Consider the following 19,921-nt stretch of genomic DNA (forward strand, 5'->3'; position numbering starts at 1 on the left):
ACCTTCATTTACAATAAACTGCTAGTGGCAAAGAAGGATGACATTTAGACACTTACAAAGCAAAGCCAGTCAGAGGCTGGGCCGTGTGCTCCTGGTAACCCATTGCTTTATTTATCAGTGTATTAACTCCCTCATTTAGATTGCAAAATCCATAGGCAAAAGCAGTTCCTTTGTATATGTTTAATGATTATTCTTCTAAAAAGAAAAAGAGAATATGAACAGAAACTGTGATTAACATGAAGAATGAAATGCTAGGACTTATTTTCTGTTTCAGGAGTGTGGTCCTCCAGACAGTTCAAAAGAGGGAGAAGGGATACCACTGATCTCAGAACACTGCAGCAAGACTGAATCTGGAGAAAGAACTGTATCCACATTCTGCCGTGGCAAGAATGGCCTCAGGTATTGTTATTTAATTTCCCTGTGCCTCAGCATTCTGTGTGTAAAGGGTGATTGCTCTCTCTTTGACTTGCAAGGTTGTTCTGAGATGTTTTGATCCTATAGAGATGAGTCAGAGGAGCACTTATGAAAAGTTTCTTTTGTTACAAGAGATGTAGTTACTGGTGAAATGTTGAAAGGAAAAGGCCAAAATCATGAAAATTTCAAAGCTACCAAGCCCTCAGGAAAGAAGTGTGAAATCCTGTGAGGAGTCTGTTTCTTCAAACCAGAGTCTTGTGGTTTAAGCAGTGAGGAGTTCCCACATAATCTTTCTTCCTCTGTTTGGGATAAAACTTTAGCACCAGGATATTTGCTTAAGTAGAGAGGGTTGGGTGGGTGCCTGTACAGAGAAGTTTGTCATTCCATACTTCAGCTGAATAAAGCCATTTCTTATAACAAAAGAGGCAGCACTGACATTGGGTGGCTACTAGTGCAGTTTCTGAAACTGGTGACATGCACGTGCACAGGTACACAGGCACACAGGTGCTGCTTTGTCTCTGCAGTCCGTGGTCTGGCTGTACCATACAACCATCCATTGGGGTGCTTCATTTGAAGGTTAGGTAGAATAGCACAATGTCCAGGGATTGGCTTCAGTAAAAGATCTGCACAAACTCGAGGAAATAATTTCCTTTTCTTGTTCTTCAGTTTCCTCATTGGCTAGAAATGAGTCGAGCAGTTCTCGGCCTTGTACCCACACCACCTTGTACTCTGTAGTTGAAAAAGGCTATATTATTCATATAGGCATGCATCGTTACAGTTCACTGTTTGAATGCTGGCTTTTGCAGAGACCTCTTGAGACATCTTGTCTACATTTCACTGTTTAAGTGACCAGCGTGCATCTGACCCTGTACTATTGCAAACTGCCTCAGAAGTTGGCCCCGTACAACTGGTGTTTGAAGGTGGGGACAGTCTAGGAGCCCCTCAGAAGGATTCTAAAATGGTCCTGACAGCGGCTTTGAAGGATCTCAGGATGGAGGTTCATGCTGGCTTTTGTGTCACGCCATCTCTCCATCACCAGAAAAGCACCCACAGCCAGAAGGTAGGAGGTATGGCCCCATGCTAGATCCCAGCCTGCCTCCTTCAGCGGTGTGGGGAGGGGAGGCTGCTCCCGTCCTGCCTTCCCAGCAGCATCTCCCAATCACAGCTGCTGGATAACGGACAGCAGCCCCAGGTTTTGCTGCGAGAACTTAATCTGCACTGTCGTCCCTCATTACTGCCACTCAGTGCCGTTGTGTCCAGCCATGAAGGGTCACAAGATGACATGAGAGAGGTCGGGCAGGGGGTGCCTGGCAAGCACCGGGAAATATGGAAAGGCTTGAAAGAGAACAGCGACCCAAACGATGCTCCCAGCGGCCCGGTGGGGATGGGGCTGAAAGCGGCTGGGTTCGCACCAAGTTTTCCCGAAGGTCACTCTGCAATATGGTAACTCCCAGCTCGGCTGTCAGTGCCCATAAAGGCAGCTCTCCTCACAGTGCGGGGGTGGGGAAGGGAAGGAGGTTTGTTTAGAAGCATTAGTGTGCCCCTCCCCCGGCCCCATTAGTGGCCCTTATTAAACCAACACAGACAAAGAGCAAAGATGCCCTCGTTAATGGAGAGTCTGCGATAATTACTCTGCTCTGCCGCTTCTTTTGGGGCCTGAATGGCCTTTGAATAATGTTTCTCTTGCTGTGGTTGCAGACAATACCCTCGCAGACTGCTTTAAGCGGTGCCAATCCCATTAGCAGAAGAATAGCAGAGCTTTGTGGTTGTGTGAGTGTGTGTGTGCTCACGGGGAGGACTGCGGGCTGGCAGTGGGAACTGGGCTACGCTGCCCACTGCTTTCGCTCGCCTCTCTTGCCCTCCACGGCCCAAGGAAGCAAAGCAGGGAAGTACTGGGTGGAACTCCATCTCAAAAACAATCCCTGTTTAAGTAACGCCTGAGCCAGGGGGCTTGCGGGAGCCGTGTTGCGGCTCGATGCAGGAGCACAGAGACGGCACATCTGCTCACCAAAGGGGAAGAAGGGAAGAGCTGGGAGGCAGAAACCCCTCAGGACTGAAAAAGAGGAGTGCCCCAGCCTTTCCCCATGTTCCCTGGCACGGCTCTCCCCTCACACCCACACAAGACACCAAAAGGGGATGGAGGCCCAAGGGGCTCCAAAAACAGAATCCAGCTGTGCTGCTTCTTTACAGAGAAAATGAGGTGACAGGCATCCCTCTGCATCCAGTTGATTACAGAGCATGGAAATGGCTATACTGCCCAATTTCGGGAGGGTTAATTTTGTACTGCACACCCCAAGCAGGAAGCTAATTAGTGTGTTTAATAGGTAGCTATCAGCCAAACTTGGAGGAGTTGGAATAACTCTACCTGAGCCTTTCTCTTTGATCTCCCCTTCTGCATGATAAGTGAAAATAGTGTATAGCCGGGCTGGCTGCAGTGTTTAATTTAATCATCTGATGATACTTATTTTCACAAACATGAACTCAAGGAACAATTATCGGAAAGGCTTCATCTTGTGCTGAACATGCCAGCTAACGGCCTTTCTGTGAGGTAATAGCTTCTATGTAGGGAGTCAGTAATTAAAACGTGTGAAAAAAGGCCCCTTCTTCAGAGGCAGCCGGGAAAAACAGTGGGTCTAATGCTCAGCTGGTGAGAACTGGCAAGTCTGTCAATGGCCACAATAAATGAGCATTGCTCCTTCCAGCAAAGAATGTGCCCAGAGGGTTCTTGAGAGTTTCCTATTTTGAGAAAGATGTTTGAATTCTTGTCAACAGGAGCCAAACTCAGGAATACGTGGTACAATGATCTGGTCTTTGAAAGATGATTCGGCAGGACTCATGGGAGATGTTCAGATCTAAAGGAGTGCACTCGGCCCTGCAAACTCTCCCACAAGGTAAGCAGCTAAATTAGGTTTCTAGTGTTAACAGATAGAACCATTTTCTCCCTCTTTCAGTGTTAACTCTCTAGACTTCCAGAACCATGTTCAAAAAGCTAAGAAAAAGCTGACATTTGAGACATTCCAAGTAGAAGGAAGATGACTTCCTTTATGTCTTCGTCATGTGGACATATAGGGTTCAATTTGTTTAATGGTATAGTTAACCACCAGATGGCTCTATGCACTCTGTTCAGTTTTGGGCCATATGTTGATGGTTGACAAGCAAGGGGGACAAAGCTGGAAGTCAAGCTGTGCGGAAAGTTCTGTTGAATAGCCACCATCATATCTTTAATCACTATATCATGCTTGAAACAGCTTGTGATTTCATGTTGGAGGATGGTGATATGCTTAAAGAATGAAAATTGCAAAATCTGGAACTTGTATTCTTAGATAGATACAGTAATAAAAATTTCCAAAGTTCAGATTTCTTCAGAATTAGAGTGTGTTATCCTGCAGCTTTGAAGGATGATGTTGGTCATTTGTTCTTTTCCACTGGCACACAGGCGGCAGGAAGAGAAGTCTCTACCAAACTAGAGGAAGAAAATGTCAAGTCACCTGTTCTCATATTGAGTTGTTTTAAGCTATGGTAGAGGGATATGTGATGAATCACAGGTACAAAAATGTGATTTAGAAAGGGGGATGGAATCTCTTCCTTCTGTCAGTAAATGGTAACAGTTGTTCATTAAGTGCTTCTCAGACAGAATAGAAAATTAGAAACTTGAATGCAAACTGTTCCCTAGCAGCCAAGCATAAGAAAGATGCGCATTAATTGCATTTTGCCTATGAAATGGAAAGTGTTACCCATCCCAGTACTTTTGCAAATGGTTTCCAGCAGGTAAGAACAGAGTGAGGAATATCTAGAGCTGGGAAAAGTGCTCTTTAGAGGGCTGGGAAGGACAAAATTAAGAGACCATCATCAGCCTCTTTCACTATGTGTTCCCCCTCTTTCCTGGGGGAACACGGTGTTTCCTGCAGACCTCCACAGTGCACAAGGCAATGCTGTGAGGATGCAGGGGGCCCCTTGGTGCTTGGTGGCCCCAGGGAAGCATCTGGCAGGACATGGAGCGCTGGCAGGAGGTGCCTTTCCTCTCTCTTGCACAGCTAAGTGCTGGGAATTGCACAATGCAAACTGTTGTAATACTTGGATGTGTTTGGCAAATGAGGTCTCAAGTAACCCCATGGAGCACGGTGAGTCTGTAGGAAAGAGAAGGGTGCAGGAATCGTGCCTGACTGCACTGAATGCCTGGGACTGGACTTGGCTGCTAAGACAACTGGGATTGTTTTGGGTTCATGGCACATGGTTACTGTCCTTTCAGACTTACGGCTGCCAAGTGTCTCTGGGAGGCTGTTTTTGAGCAGAAGGGTGAGCGTTCTTGAACAAGGCTCTTCTCTTCTGTCCCCTAAAATGAAATGACATCTATGCCCTCCTGCAGCCTGAAATCACTTTTCCACTACAGGTGGAAAATTATATATGAGCCACTTCCCAGAAAATTATCAAAGTATGAGCGTAACATTAAACACAGGGAATTTCTCTTCAACACAGCAGTGAAATAAGAACCAGGAAAGGGAGGGATTTTTATACTTCTCTTTGAGCGCGGTGCACACTGCCTACCTGCTCTCCTTCCCTGACATTCCTGTTCCCACAGGGGATAGACTGGTGTGCCCGGTGCCTCCCGCATGAGTGTCTTGGGCCTGGAAGGGGAACTCGTAATTCATAGTTGGCAGAGAGGCAAAGTTCTGAAGCATCGTCAGACCCAGGAGTCCTAAAGAGCCTCTTCCCCTCTGAGGAGCCCAAGAGATAAATGTCTCAGTAGCATTTGAGAAAAGGCAGGATGACAATAAATAACATGGCAAGTGATGATACTGCCTTGTCCCTGTCCCTTGAGTGATTGCAGTGTGTACTTGTGTACTGTTGAATTAGAATAAAAACATCAATCTTTGACTCTTACCCAGTGAAGAAGCCGTTCATCTTTAGGAGGAGTGCTTGAAATGTATGGTGCTCCAGTAATATATAATTTGTAAAGGCCAAGATTACATAATTTTCAGTCAGATAAACTGTTATTTTTTTTGTGCCAAAGGCTCCGATTCATCCCTACTGTCACTGAAATGAGGTAACCCATACGAACACAACTTTGTCGGTCGTGCCAGTCGCATTTCACAGTATATGCTAAGTGGTCGGTGTGTGAATATGAGAAGAAAAACTACAGATGGAAGCTAACCTAACACATGCCTTTTGTTGTGAATCCTTTTTACAGACCCAGTTCAGCGCCGCATTTTCATGCCGTTACATCTCAGCACTGACCTTGCCGTGCTGCTTGGAGCAGCGCCGCTGGCTCCCCTGGGTTGCGGTCAGTGGAAGGCAGCGTGGCGCCCGTGTCGTGATGCACATGTGGTGCTGCGCGGAGCCTGGCTTTGTGTGCTTGACATCAAAATTCAGGTGAGGGCGTGCTGGGTGGTGTGCCATGCTATCCATACCAATGAAAAAACTCATTTGTAATTGTCTTGTAACTTTTTGTTTTCTTTGGGTGACAGGTTGGGCTGGAGATGGTTTTGCTGCCCTGGGGGGATCTGAATTCACACGCTGCGCTGCTCCCTGCACTGCAGCCTTTGTGTCTCGCTAAGCGTGTTTGCACTTGGGATTGTTAAAAATCCATTTAGGATTTTGCATTTTCTGCCTCTCCTTAAGTCGGGTGTCAGCTCCCTGAGAATCTCGGTTGCTTTAGATGCGTGGAAAGGTGCAATTTTACCCCTTATGTGTGTGTAGGAAAACCCGAAGATTTTGCGATTATTTATTTATTTATTTATTTACGAGGAAGTAAGCAGCTGGTGGGTCACTGGGACGCGGAGCTGCTCTCCCACCGTCAGTAGCTGGCGCAAGGCCGGAGGGGCCCTGGCCGCCGCTACCGCCGCCCGGCCACCTCCGCCCGGGCCTCCCCCAGCGCCGGGGCTGCCGCCTCGGCGGGCGGCAGCGGCGGCAGGAACCTTGGTGCCGCGGAGCCGTTTCCCGCGGCGGCCGGGACGGCTTTGCGGCAGGACGCGGCCCCGCCGCCCGGCAGCGAGGAGGGGCCGCGCCGCGCCGTGCCGTGCCGTGCCCGCGGCTCCGCTCCGCGCCGGGCCTCCTGGGAGCACCGGCAGAGCGCGGCCCCGGGGCGGCAGGTAAATACTCCCTTTGGGCTGGGGTCGGTGCGCGGCTTGCAGGGTCTGCGAGGTCCCCCGGCTCCCCCGGGGCGGGCCGCCGGGCCGGGCTGGCCGCAGCCCTCACCGCGCTGCCCACCCGCCGAGCGGGTGTGCGGGCTGCGGCGCGGCCCGGGCGCGGCCCTGGCCCTGTTTGCATTTATAGCACGGACACGTCTGTGGTCATGTGCCCGTCTGGAAAGACACGTTCCCGTGCGCAGGGAAGGGCCCTGCGCTTTGGTTCGCTGCCGCTCACCACCTCGGCGGGAATGGGGGCTGCTCCCCGCCGGTAGAGTCAAACTCCAGCATGTGTAGGCACAGCGTGCAGGCATGCCTCTCTGCTGTAATAGCTCCGAGCATGACATAATGCCGTGGTCTTCTTACATTGCAGTGAAATCGCTGCTTTTACAGAAGCAAGCACCCAAACCCAGCCAGTGGAATTAGATCATCTGGAGTCAGATAGGCCCGACAGGACAGTATCTGTATGTGGGCCGTGTGTGCTAGGTGGAGTATCAGCAGAGATGCTAGAGTCGCCGGCACTGCAAGGTAAGGGAAGGGGAAGAAGCTCGAGATTAGGTTTGTGTAAGGAATCATGACTTGCGCCTGAGCTGTTCTCTGTTCTGCAAATATGCACTTACGGCCCCAATCCTGCAAAGACGTACAGACAAATCTAATGTAGGCACTGTGTAGTCCCGCTAAGGGACTACAAAAAGGCACAGTATATTAGAATAAAAGCATCTGAATCTTAGTAGGACCAATGCTCATAGATTGAAGCAACAGTAGTTTTCATCTCACAACTTTCAAGGCTGATTTATCCAAAATGAGTGAATTAAATTTGGGATTAAAAAACCTCCAGAAGTCTAAAATATGAAATGGGGCAGTACGTAGTGGAACAAAGGATCTTAGTAGTCTACAGTAGCTAGATACATCATTCCTGCAGAACTTTATCAGAGTGAAGTCACAGTATGTATTAACATTTTTCATCAGGTGTTTTGAGGTTTCTGCTGAGCCTCTGCTAACCTCTTCTGTAATGAAGTTATTGTTCAGTTTAGAAAATAGCATTTGTGCTGAGTAATCACACAACTCTAGCGGTACATGTGGTTACAACCAGCCTGTGGGGTTAGCTGCTGTGGCAGGGCTGCCAGGACCTGAGGGTTTGGGTTGCTGTGGTAGTTTGTAGAACTTCAGCATTATTTGGATCACTGCTTCCTTTCCTTTCCCTGCCCCTCTTTCCCCAATTAATTTAATGCGCCAAACCACTGTGGTCCTGGCTGTTTGAAAGACAGGAGGAGGGCTTAGTTTGAGGTTTGAAATGAATTTGTTGTTAAACACTGTATTTCCATCAATGTCAGCGTTCAACCACTAATAGTTATGGGGAACCCAGGTCTCACTGCAGAAAGGCTTGTGCTGTCCCAGCTGAGCTCTTTGAGTACCACGGTTAGAGATGAGTTGGCTGCAGTCACAGATCAGGGCTACTCATAGCTGTGTGCTGGGCAGATTTGGATGTTGAGTATATTTTCTTATGGCCACACCATGATGTCAGGGAAGAAATGTCTCACATGTTCTTGTGGGAGATGCTGTGTTTCTTACCCTCCTTCTGGTCTCTGGGGCAATTATTAAATTGCTGTTTATATTAGCTAGTGCTTCATCTAGAAAGGTCCAAAAGTATCTTCTGAGTCCTAGTTATAAGGAGATAAATGTTGACTTCTGGCAGCCCCCGGTCTGTATGTCCTTCATTTCTTAAATGCAGCCACCTCAGGGTGCAGCAGGACGTGGCTGCACACAACAGCTGAAAGCTCAGCAGCCTGATTTTCAACAGTCTCTGTAAATGGGTCCTGGAGGAGCAACATTCTCAAGAACAAAATGTGCCTTTTATTTCTGTTCGGAATGCATAGGGACAAACTGAAAATACTTTAATTTCTGATCTCTTTATTTCTAAAAAAAAAAAAAAAAAAAAGGTTAAAGTTTTTAGGGGCTGTCTGTCTTTTCCCTTCAGTGTAGTTCTAGAAAGTGTGGAGTAGGGACATACTTACAAAATTTCAGTTTGCATTAGCCAGAAATGTTTATTTTTTGAAAAAAAAAAAAAATTTCACCTGGCATATACAAAGTTCCCCCACATCCTAGCAGGAGACAAGCTGGTACATCATGACAGATACAATTAGAAATATTAGACTGAGCCATGTTGGTTGTTGTTTCTTGAGTGTCCAGTTCAGTCGTGTTTCCTTTTGTACTGGAGGTTTGTATCACCCGTCTTGGATACTCTGTTACCTGGCAGTCTCTGTACTACTTGTGTTGAACTTGGGAGGTAACCGGCTGTTTTGTGTTGTGTGTCTGCCTTGCAGAGCGGGGAGGAGTTCTTGTAGTCATGGGAAACATGGAAAATGCAACTTGTAGAACTTCACACAAATCTGTAGACACAAAGCAAATGAACCCAAGGATAGAGATAATTCACTCGTGTTGTTATTTGAGGCTACAGGTATGTTTAAGACAATGCGTTCGTGCCTCAGGCCAAACCACTGCAACGCTTCATTCTGTTTGTCCATGTGGACTTACTGCCTGAAGTGGGTTTGAAGTGTTTGCATCCAGAGGATCTACAGGCACGGTGCTAGACCTCAGGAGAGCCTCTGTTCCCCTCTGCCTGATACCCTGCCTTGTAAGGTCAGCCAGCCAACAGGGAGCACGCTCAAGGGGGTAGCCAGATTTTCGTCTCGTATAACGTACAAAGGTGCCCACATGCTGACGGGTTTGGCTGGCCTGCAGCCTGCACAGTGTGTCACCATCACCTAACTCCCCTCCAGTCAGTCTGCTTTGCTTTCTGTTCATTTCCTTGCCAAGGGTCGAGTCCCAGTCCAGATACTGAGTTTTCAAATGGTTACTCACCCACGGGAAGTGATACAGCCCATGGTTACTCGGTGGTGCTCCTCAGCCAGGAGGGATGTGTGTCAGATGGCTGCAAGGCAAAGGAGTCAGTGATAAAGATCTTGGGAGAGCTGTGTGGCAGTCAGTCTCCAGAAGAGAAAAGCTTTCTGTGGTCCATCTTCCTCTGCTGGGTCCTCCTCACCCTCTGGACTCACTTTGTTCTGGCGCAGCAGGCTGTTGTGTGCTTTCCAGCTTAGAGTTTCTTACATTTTAATTACTGTTTTCAAAGTGCAGTTAAAATTAAAGGTAACATAGTCTATAAGCACTGTTTATTATTCATTACTGTGTGCTCATCACTGGATGAGGTGTTCTTTAGCTGTGGTGTGTTAGTTGCCCACATAGGGAGGATGCCTGGGGAGCCTCCTTGTTAAAGGCACTGGGTCAGATCAGAAGCTGGGGGAAACATGTGCTTCACAGAGTGAGACTCATGTATCTTTGCTAAGGGTCTGCTTCCCCTCACAGAATATGGTGTTCTTCTACCTCCCTGGTTTCACCTCTTTCTTCATTTCATCTTTTCTCAGTTGGTTGTTTTGTTTTCTGTAGCGTGAAAGGTCACTGCTGGCTTTTAGTTTGACTATGATTGCAGGTTAATTGTACCAAGTTAATTGCAGCTGTTCCTGCTCTTTGCCTCTCCCTGGGTCTAGCAGACAGGATGTGGGAGCTCTTCTTCACTAATAAATGTTGGTGGTTGATTTCATCCTTAAGGGCAATGAGACTGTAGCAAACAGGTGGGCTTACAACATGAAAATGGTTATGCTTACATTCAGTTATCCTCTCTAGCACCTGGCCCTATAGCCAAGCATTCCTGATGAGAAAGCTTCTTTCTTCAGTTTTTGTGAGCTTTTCCTGAATATTGTCAGTGGTTTTGTGCAGGAACATTAAACAGAAGGTATTCATGTGAGACACTTTAAAACTAGTATTTTCTGAAAATTTGAAGCAATTAATTTCTCAGTTGTGTGTGGGGGGAAGAGGCTTTTGAAGAGGGGCTTTAACAATGTGATCTAAAGATAATTATTCATGCCATGCTGAACCAACCATGGACTCACATGGCAGCCTTTTTGAAATGGTGATTCCCTGTTCCATATTAAATGTTTCTTGTAGTTTTATCTTCTTTCAAGGCACAGTAAATTTCATCCAGACATTTAAATGATGGATGTGACAACCTTGTGTGCTGTGTTGCTCACTTGGTGTACACAACAGTAGGTCACCTGGAGTTTTGGAATCACTTGGGGAGAGGGCTTGCCTTGTGCTGAGGGAACAAAATACAGCCAGGATACAAGAAAATGGGATAGTTTGTACGGGGACAGTGTGCCAGCTGATGCTTGCTCCCTGGAATTGTCCTTATGAAATTCCTAGTTATCAGTTGCCTCTCCAAATTGAGTATGAGAGGCAAGCAGGAGCGTAGCTTTCAATTGCTGCTCAAAGAACTGGCCAGTGTATGTGTGGAATTCATAACTGCTAGGAGTGTGTTTTGAACCAGGACTGGTTACATATGGATGGCATGCAGCATGATGGATCTGACCGGGGACAGTGTATGCTGAGGCTTCAACCACAGCAGCTGTAATACTGTGCTTCCTGTACAATGAAGGGAGAGAGGGCTTCTGGCTGGGGAGAGAACTAGATGCCATCATGCTTTGAAAAAGCTTCTGGTTAGAACAAGATGGAGAATGTTTGCTGAGTAGGTCTTGCTGTACTGTAAATAAATAAAGCAGCATCTGCCATCTAGTTGCAGCAAGGTGATGCTGGAAAGAGGGCACTCCACAATACCTTAAGGGCCTTGTGCTGCCACTGCCAGTTCTTCAACTACTTCTGCAAGTGTTCTGCATCAGTGATGTATAGAAGTGCATAGGCAGTGGTAAAAGGCTTTGTGTGTGACAGTCAGCCATCTGTGCATCCTCATTCTTTCTTCTACCCATTCAGGTGTGCCCAGCTGATAAATATAGCTCAACTTCTTAACTAAGAGGTAACGCCTAAGTCTTCAGTTCCATAGCTTTTTTCTGGGATTCTGCGCAGCAGAGCCTGGTTTTCAGGGACTGTCACTGACCTAAGTGTGTCCCATTTAGGTTCTGGGCAATACCTGGCTGACGTGACCGATAAAGCTAGTCAGAAATCCTTGTAGCAGCAAAACCCGTAGGCTGTGATTTTTCAGAGTACCACTGGAAGACATTCAGGTCATAGGCTGAGGTTGCTCAGGCTGACAGGCGAAAAAACTCATTAGGTACTAGCTGCTCCAGCCTCAGTGGGTTGTGCTCAAAGAGGGTATACATCGATCTTTTCTTATGACCTGTTGTTCAGACCAGGCTTGTCACAGCCCATAAACTGCACTGTAGTGGTCCGGGCCTGCAACACAACAGAAATAAAGGTCCCTGAGGCTGCTTGAATTTTTTCTGCTACCAATTTGTTGCCCAATTGAAAGAACATCCCTTTCTATTTTCTTTGTTGGCATTGGAGTTTCAGCCCACAGTTGCAATGCAGCATGAGATAAGGAGAGCTGGTTCCCACAGCAGGTTCCAGAGTGCTGAGAAGGGGATAAGGCAAGCTCTCCAGTAGCTGAGGCACCCTTGTCCTCTATTTGCATACAGGTAACTTGTAAAACTCCTCTTCTGCTCTTGAGATAAAATTCTCAGAAGCACCCAAATCTTTGCCAGGAATTTGAGCCTAAGAGTCGTTAGGAATCGGTGAGACTTGGAGGACTTTTAACATTATTATCTGCCTTTTGCTATCTTTTGCTGGCCAAGAGCTCTGATTTATGCATTTCCTCCAGAACACATTGCCTGTGAACGTCATTGGTTGTTCCTTTCTAATTTTCTCTCCAAATACAAGAGAAAAGAGGGATTTCCTATTTATCTGTTGTTTATCACTCATTGTTTTATACATCTCTGTTACCCGCGTACTGAAGAGGAGGTCCTGTGAGCACCAAAACCAACAAGATTGCTTATCAAGTTGTGTGATGCCTCCTATTCCACCTTCCTGCTTTCCTCCTCTGCATTCTAGCGTTTTCATATCCATCTCACACTAACCACTTGTGCTGTGGCTAATTTGGAGAGACCCATGTGGTGACACTGACCTCCATAAGGGATCAAGTTTTGCCTGCTTCCCCCTTAGCAGGAAGGTGAGTTTGGGCCTGTTTCCTGTGCATTGATGAACAACAGTTCAAGAACTGCATCTTTAAGGATACTACTGCTTTGTCACATCTAGTTGAACTTACCCATGCAGCTTGAAAGAGAGAGAAGGAGAATAAATGGCAGATAGGCAGGATGGTGGCACAAACCCTGTTTCCTTAGGAAACTAGACTGAAAGGTGCTTCTTTTATATATACTTTCTGTATGGATTGGTGAGCTAAATGGATCTCTTCAGTCACTGGTTCCTAAACTCATGCTGGCTCTAGCTTTCTCTCCTGCCTGAGCTAGAATAACAGTCCTGAACATAGTGTGTAATCTGGGGGTATGCAGTGAGTGCCTGTAGTGGTGGTGTGAATCACCTGCAAGATTGCTTCCTACCCTTGCCTTTTCTGTGCATTTTAATTTTTGCTATGCAATGCCTGGGTATTTTCCTTGTCCCGTGGGGATCCAGAAAAGAACATCAGGAAGTTAAATGATCTCTTCCAGTGTACATGCTTTGGCATTTGTCATCCATGATTTTTCTTTGCTGTCAGACTGTGCTGAAACCTAGGTTAAGTCCCTGTGGCTTCTCTAACGGAAGTAATCTTGACTAATGACTGAACTTCTGTGATTCATGTGGTGCAGGCAGCAATCCTTGCTGTTTACCTCAGCCATGTGGGTAATATGGCCACTATAAACTCACGATAGTAAAGACTTTACTCATGTTGTAAGTGCACATTAATTACCTGACCGCTGCATGTTCATGGACGAAAGCTGTATCTGCACTAGGCAGACATACAGAAAAAGCATGTTTCTCAGCTGCTGCAATCCCTGTGCCCAGCAGTTTTTGCAAAATACAGTACACCATGTTCCTTCACCTTTTTTTCAGTAAGACTAGTTCCCAGGGGCCTGAATGAGTTGTTAGGTTTGTACTTCCCATAACAAATCCCTGCTTACAGTTGCGTATAGCTTTGGCAGTCTTTAATAGTTTGGGCTGATGCTTCTCTCTTCCTCTCCTATTCACTGCCTTAGACTGACTGTCTTTGGAAAATTTCAGGTGTTTCCAAGAAACAATGCATAAGATAATATATTTTATAGTAGTTTAAAAGGAGTTCATCCTATCCTGTTGTTTGCCTTTTTTTCCCCCTTCATGTGAAGCAAGTGATTTCCGCTCGTTTCCTTCCTGGAGGCGATTCTGATGGAGCTGTTTACTGCCATATCAAAGTTTGCTTTCATTTGGCACCAGATTAGTGCAGAAGTCTGAATTAAATTTTTGTTGAGTGCCACTGTCAGAAAATGCCAAATTGTGTTTATGGAGGATATATGATCACAGAATCCCAGTGCTAGTGGGAATTACTGGCACAATTCTTTCTTTGATCCGGGGAGGTTCTTGGCGGTATAGGAAGGGATGAGCCTGCCACCATTGAGGTCACATTTCACATCTTTATTGGGCAGGAAAAACAGAATAGTTTGGAAGGTATGAGTGCTGCAATTTGTGAGCTGTGTGATGCAGGGGCCTGTCATCTTCTCATGACCTTGTGATTCAGCATCTTACTGGATGCGAGGTCAGTTTGTAGTTCGGCATCACCACACTTGGCTGCAAGACACTGCATAGCTCCTGTCTCTCAGAATCCAGAGAAACATGCGGCCACATGAAGCTTCCAGCATTTAAAAATGAACCTGTTAAATGTAAGTGCCAATTTTTTCCCCCTTGCTTTCCACCTTTCCTAATGATTTAAAGTAAAGAACAGAGCAACATTGCATCTACTACCACTGAAACGCTTCAGTGGAATGTCACAAGCCCTTCTGGAGCGATTGCTGCTCCAGTCCCTTGAGTGGGAGCAAGGCTGTATTCTTTGCCAACCCCTGTGAGGCAGCATCTTTGAGTGGGCCAGCCTGTAGCTTTCACTGTTGGTGTATGATTATGTTAGTGCTGATTTTGTTCAAATGAATGCCTGTTGCAGTTTTGCAACTTCAAAATATCATTCTTGCTTTAAAGACATGTCATAGCAGGATGTAGACTAAGTGGATGGGTTGTACCACATCATATCGCTTAGCCTGTTCCTGGAGCTCCCAAGCTCTAGGGTACCAGTGAGCAGAACGTTGTTCTGGGGTTGCTGACAGGAATGAGCTTCAAGAGTGAACTCTGTGCTGCATTAAGCTGACAATGCAGATGTGCCCAGGATGTCTTTATTTCCCACTGCTGTCAACTGACACAGTTGCACAGCTTTGCCGAGGGTCTGTTCCCATACCATTCCAATTCGAAACCACTGCAGATATGTTTTCCTCAGCCCTCTGGTTGTGGTTCTGGCTCTACCTTCAATGTCTTACTCTACATTTACTTGTTGAAAGTGATCTTAGTCCTGGTTCACCATGAGGCTACTGAAGTGAATCCTTGAAGTGAGATATGGGGAAGAAGTTCTCCGTGTAAAGGCTCAAAGTTTCCAGGGTTATTGAAAGTTATTTACTTGGAGTGCGTTTGCAGAAATCATGGTCTGAACTGCTGATGTCAAACACAACTGTGTCGTGGCTGTCCAAAACTGAAGCAGGGATGGGAAGAAGCCAGCATGTCATTACAGAGGGAATTGGTTTGTGCTACAGGATTCTGTGCCCCCTTCTTGACGGGCTGCTGGCCTCCTTACTCCTTGCTATAGGAAAAGAATGCTCATTAAACAACTTTGCTAATAGAAGTTAGGCAAATAGACTGTCCTGGATTGAAAAAAAAACCCCTTAAATAGAAGTATTATCTGTGTTTGATGATGTTTAATAGATGTTTTTTCCTGCTAAGTGTAAATCTTCATGAGTCCTGGTAGCACTTCAGCAGCGTTCACAAGCTAATGAGCTGTTAATTATCAGGCCTGCGCAGGCTAATTAGTTCTGTTAAGAGTGTATTAATCTAGGTAGAGCACTGAGCTAATGCAGCTTTGCTGCTTCTAGGATTGAGCTGATGGGGTGAAAGCTGGGATGTAGATCTCTGACTTTGGGCTTTTCTGCATGTACAGACTCCAGGTACATGATTTCTCCTAGCAGCTGTTGAAGCTGTTCTCCTGCTAGCGCAAATGTCCAGTCTCCGTGTCCCAAGAACTTGCCCACATTTCTGATTTCCCTAACTGAAACATGCCTACCATGCAGTTCCCTCAAGCATGGCAGCACTGTGGATAGAACTTCAAGAGGGTGAGGTTAGAAGGCTGCAGGCTTGGTGAGACAGAAGTCAGCAATGAGACACCCTGTTATTACACTACAAGGAACAGAAACCCCCCTTCCTTCCACCTCACAAGTGTGCGCTCAGGTGGGTCAATACAGTTCTTCAGTACTTCTAGCTTTAAAGCCCTTTGCTATTCTTATGTTATGTCCAGTCAGTCAACAGCTTGGAAGTAAAGATCTGCAGATTTGTGATGGTGCGGGTTATGGCATGTTTTGTTTTGCTGGTAGAATGCATGGTCTTTCTGGGGCTTAGGTTGCCATGTGGTTTCATTTAGGTTCCCAGTGATACTCTAGAGGGAAACTCTTGTGTGCAGTGCTTTGCAGCAGCCTAATAGCATTGATTTATTAGGCAAATACCACAGTTCTCTTTATGCAGACAAGTAGGCCAAGTAGCTGCTGTAGAACTCATATTGGTCTCCTAAAACTGGGAGTGCAAGCAATCTGAGAGGAGGTGGCAAACTCTCTGAGGCTGATTGGCCTATTTTACTAACCCTTCGTTTCTCAGCCTTTTCTTACAGCCTGAAGGGAGCCTGTACCAAGCATTCCCTAGGTGACTGCATTTGTGATGTTGGCAGTGCCCCTCAGTGCAGCTTTCTAAAGCTTGGTTAACAAATGGCATCCCTTTTGTTCCCTTTACCTTGTGCCCCATCATGCTGTCTCTAAGTTCCAGTTCAAGAAGTGATAATACAGAGTTCACAGAAAGTGAACAACAGAAGCCCCAAAGGGGTTCTTCATACACAACCAGCGTGGTGTCAGATGGAGAAAGTAAAATCAAGGGGACTGTGAGAGAAGTGGTGTGATTAAATGTATTTACCTGGGAAAAGGCCCTTCCTGACATGATGTTTTGCTTTGTTTTACAGGTATTCTCCGTCACTATGAGCTTATTTCATAGAGAGACTGTAGCCCGATTGATCAGTGGATAGTAAGTCTCCCATCTGAAGACGGGTTGATTTGGTTCCTTTCTACCACTAAGGATTGTGGCTGGTGAATGTATTTGCCCCACCATCTCTAAGTTGATGGTGTGCCAAGGACAGATGTCAAGCATCTCCTTCTCTGGATTTCATGTGGTGTCTTCTTAACGCATTGCGACGCCTTGGCCCCACTGGCAGCGCAGGATATGGAGGCTCTTGAAGTTGATGACATTAGCCCTGCCTTGGAAGTGACTGAAGACTTTTTCAATAGTTTTGATACTAAGCTTGAAAAGATTGTGCAGCCCTCTGAGGTCTACGGTGTACAGGAGGTGCCGGAACTGGTTGGGCACGAGGTATTTGATCAGGTAACAGGGAGCAGGAATCTGAGGAATGTCGCCTCCTTAGCCAAAAGTAGCCTCTTATGGGATCACTGCAAAAATGGCCTCTTGGAAACCAAAGCTCAAACAGTATTCCCTGCCAAAGACCAGCATGTGGTGCAGAGGGGAACAGCTGCTGACAACCTTGCTTGGGCAGGGGAAGGGGAGACCGCAGCTTTTAACATCTTCAATATCTGCCAGCGGAGGAGAGACAGGCCCCGCTCAGTGAATGACATCCTGGTGCAGAATGAGGAAGCCTCCACATTCAAACCAGGGCACAACAGGTCACGCTCTGATATCAGCCATGTAAACTGGGGAATGGTCTTCACCGGCACCTCCTTGCAGCAGCCACCTGCGCCTGGTCAGGTCAATAACTGTGCTTTGCTCTCTTACCTGGCTTTAACCAAGGGAGAGGACATTCAAGGAAATACAGGTTTGTGCTGGTGCTTTATTGTTTCTGTTGGTATGAGGACTTTCCTATATGTTTTTAATATTTATCTTGAAAGAGGAGCTGCATGTTCTAAAAAAACAAGAAACAACCCCCCCAAAAAACAACTGTGAGGTGGCTCTTAAGAGGATAGAAATCAGCATGGCTTTGTTGTCAGAGATGTAGCTCTGTCTGTTTGCCTGCCTAAGGATCAGTTTTCAAACCAGTCTTGACTTCGGTTCCTTTCATGCTTTGAAAAATGAAGCTTGTTTTACTTTTTGCTTCTATTTTGTTCAGCTTGACTCAGGAAAAAAATTATGTTTTTTTATAATTTCCTTACCTGATTTTCCCAAACTATTGGGCAAATGGCAAATCCAAAAAAAGGCAGTTTTCATAAACATTGAAGAGTGGCCATCAAAAAAAGGGCATACAAAGCTTTACTGTGAGGCCTGAGATCTCTGCTCTGTTTTTTTAAGAAATGCTGGCTATTCAGTCCATAAACAATTAACAAAAACTCAGGCATGCAATTTGTGCTTGTCAATATTAAGGCATCTCTGCCAGCTTTGTATGGGGTACAGGAAGTCTTGTTATCAGATTGAAGCAGGCGTCTCCAGTGAGCCATATGAAGCGGTGTTTCAGCGAGTGATACTTTTTCCTCTTCCTTTCCCAAGCAGTACACTGGAAGAGGTTGTGCTCAGGGCTTCGGAAACACTGACCCAGTGTCTCCATCTCCATGATTTATTTTGCAGAAGCCAAAAGTGGACTGGGCACTTACTGAAAAGAAAAGCAGTTAGTTCCACAGAGATTGTTATAATCTAAATAAAGGCAAGACTTAACAAAGGAATTTAAAAACCAAAAGGTGGTAAAAGCATGTGTGTGTGTGTGTGCGCGCTTATGGTGGAATGACTCCAGTTATGAATAGGTGGCCTGTTTAGGGTTAAAACAGGTCTTTGGGGTTAGGTTTTCCAGATAAGTCAGCTATTTTGGAGCATGGAAAGCAGGTGTCTAATTTTGGTGTTTGTGGATGTGTGTGTATATATATATACGTCACAGCACTCCCAAACTATCAAGCTGCAACAAGGTCTTTTACCATCTCATACCAACATACTCTTCACGCCAGTCCCTCTGCTGCCTTCTCCTAGTCTCTCCTCATCCAGGGCACGCTCACACTCTCTGCTTCTTCCTTGGCTGCCCAACCACTTCACAGAACCAGCCACAGCTGCACCTTGCCTACATGGGCCAACCCGCTGCCCCTGAAGCCAGCCCACAGCCGTATGTTATCAATATTAATTAACCCAGCTTCCTTCCTCTACAATTCCCCCCCCTTTTTTTTTCTTTTTAACAATTCATACCTCATGTATTTACCAATCATCACAAATTTCTTACAAATAAGCTTTTCATACAGTCCTCTATAACTCCTCTACATATACACATATGTATATATGCATACACGAACCTCTGGGTGGTTGTGTTATATTGTGACGTAGTTGCTATATCCCAGAGAAGGGTGCTTTTGGTTGACAAAGGCAGGTATACCTGCTGTTGTTTTTATTAGGGAGATACACTGCTTCCCACAGAGTGCAGTCTCTGTTCTGTGTCCTTCCTGTGAAAGGGATGCAGAACAGGAACGCGCCCAGAAGCCTGGAGACAGAGCTCTCTGTTTTTGTCAGTGGTGTCCTGGGTATCTCATGGGTTTAACTTAACATGTAGCACCTTCATATGCTCACAGAAACACCAATAAAATCTAGCCATTAAAGGTCAGTACGTGTCCCTGACAGTGTTTTAAGCTTAAAACTTTTTGCCCAATTTCCCCACGCAGCCCTCAGAAAAAGATGGGGGTTCTGTAACGTACACTGTTTATGATAAGAAATACCCAAGCCATTCTGTATTTAAAGACCTGTTCATGTACTTACTCAGTTAGAGTTGTTTCAGACGGCCACTGGATCCCCAGCCTGTAAGAAGCAAGTCACCAATCCAGCGGGTATGAGCAGCAGAGTCTGAGGCCAAACTGTTCTCCCTTCTGTCAGTCCAGGGCTCAGGCAACTGCAAGAGCACATTGGGGTGCACCCTAATGTGTTGCATTTCAGTGTGGGGTGAAGCAAATTACGTTCCCCCTCTCCTTTACACACAGATGCAAGACAGTGTGATGCAGCTGTTCATAAAAGGAAGCAAAATGAAAAATGGAAACGATGATGTAGGTTTTTCTTCCCCTTCTGGCAAACAAATTTTATTAGGAACTGCAGTGCTGGGACATCATTGCTTCCAAAGTCAGGGACCGCATGCTGCAGTCTTCGTCCCCTCCTGGGTGAGAGTCTCTGTGCTTTCAGAAGCTGGGCTGTCTGCAGTGATAATCTTCCTTCCGCCCTGGCTCCCATTTAAGCTGTTTCAGTCCACTTTGCTTAGAGGCTACAGACCACAGGGAGATGCACCAACCTTCTGGAAGCCCTAAAAGGGCCTTGCT

The 19,921-nt window shown here is 46.2% G+C and overlaps 1 protein-coding gene across 5 annotated transcripts in view; it reads left to right on the plus strand.

Annotated features, from left to right (window-relative positions):
• Window positions 1–284: 284 nt before the first annotated feature.
• PLEKHM3 (pleckstrin homology domain containing M3) overlaps window positions 285–19,921 on the plus strand; it is a 120,916-nt gene continuing 101,279 nt past the window's right edge. Inside the window, exons 1-5 of one of the 5 annotated variants that reach the window (XM_056350391.1) lie at window positions 285–399; window positions 1,221–1,481; window positions 3,187–3,305; window positions 5,603–5,784; window positions 16,606–17,466. In XM_056350391.1, coding sequence (XP_056206366.1) covers window positions 16,863–17,466 — 604 coding nt within the window. In that variant the 5' untranslated portion in view covers window positions 285–399; window positions 1,221–1,481; window positions 3,187–3,305; window positions 5,603–5,784; window positions 16,606–16,862. Of the gene's footprint in view, window positions 400–1,220; window positions 1,482–3,186; window positions 3,306–5,602; window positions 5,785–6,245; window positions 6,504–6,912; window positions 7,068–16,605; window positions 17,467–19,921 lie in introns of those variants that run through there. The other 4 variants (XM_056350390.1, XM_056350389.1, XR_008823717.1 and 1 more) reach the window with 4 other exon arrangements.

The sequence above is a fragment of the Falco biarmicus genome, chromosome 8, assembly GCF_023638135.1.
Source record: "Falco biarmicus isolate bFalBia1 chromosome 8, bFalBia1.pri, whole genome shotgun sequence".
Lineage (NCBI taxonomy): Eukaryota > Metazoa > Chordata > Aves > Falconiformes > Falconidae > Falco > Falco biarmicus.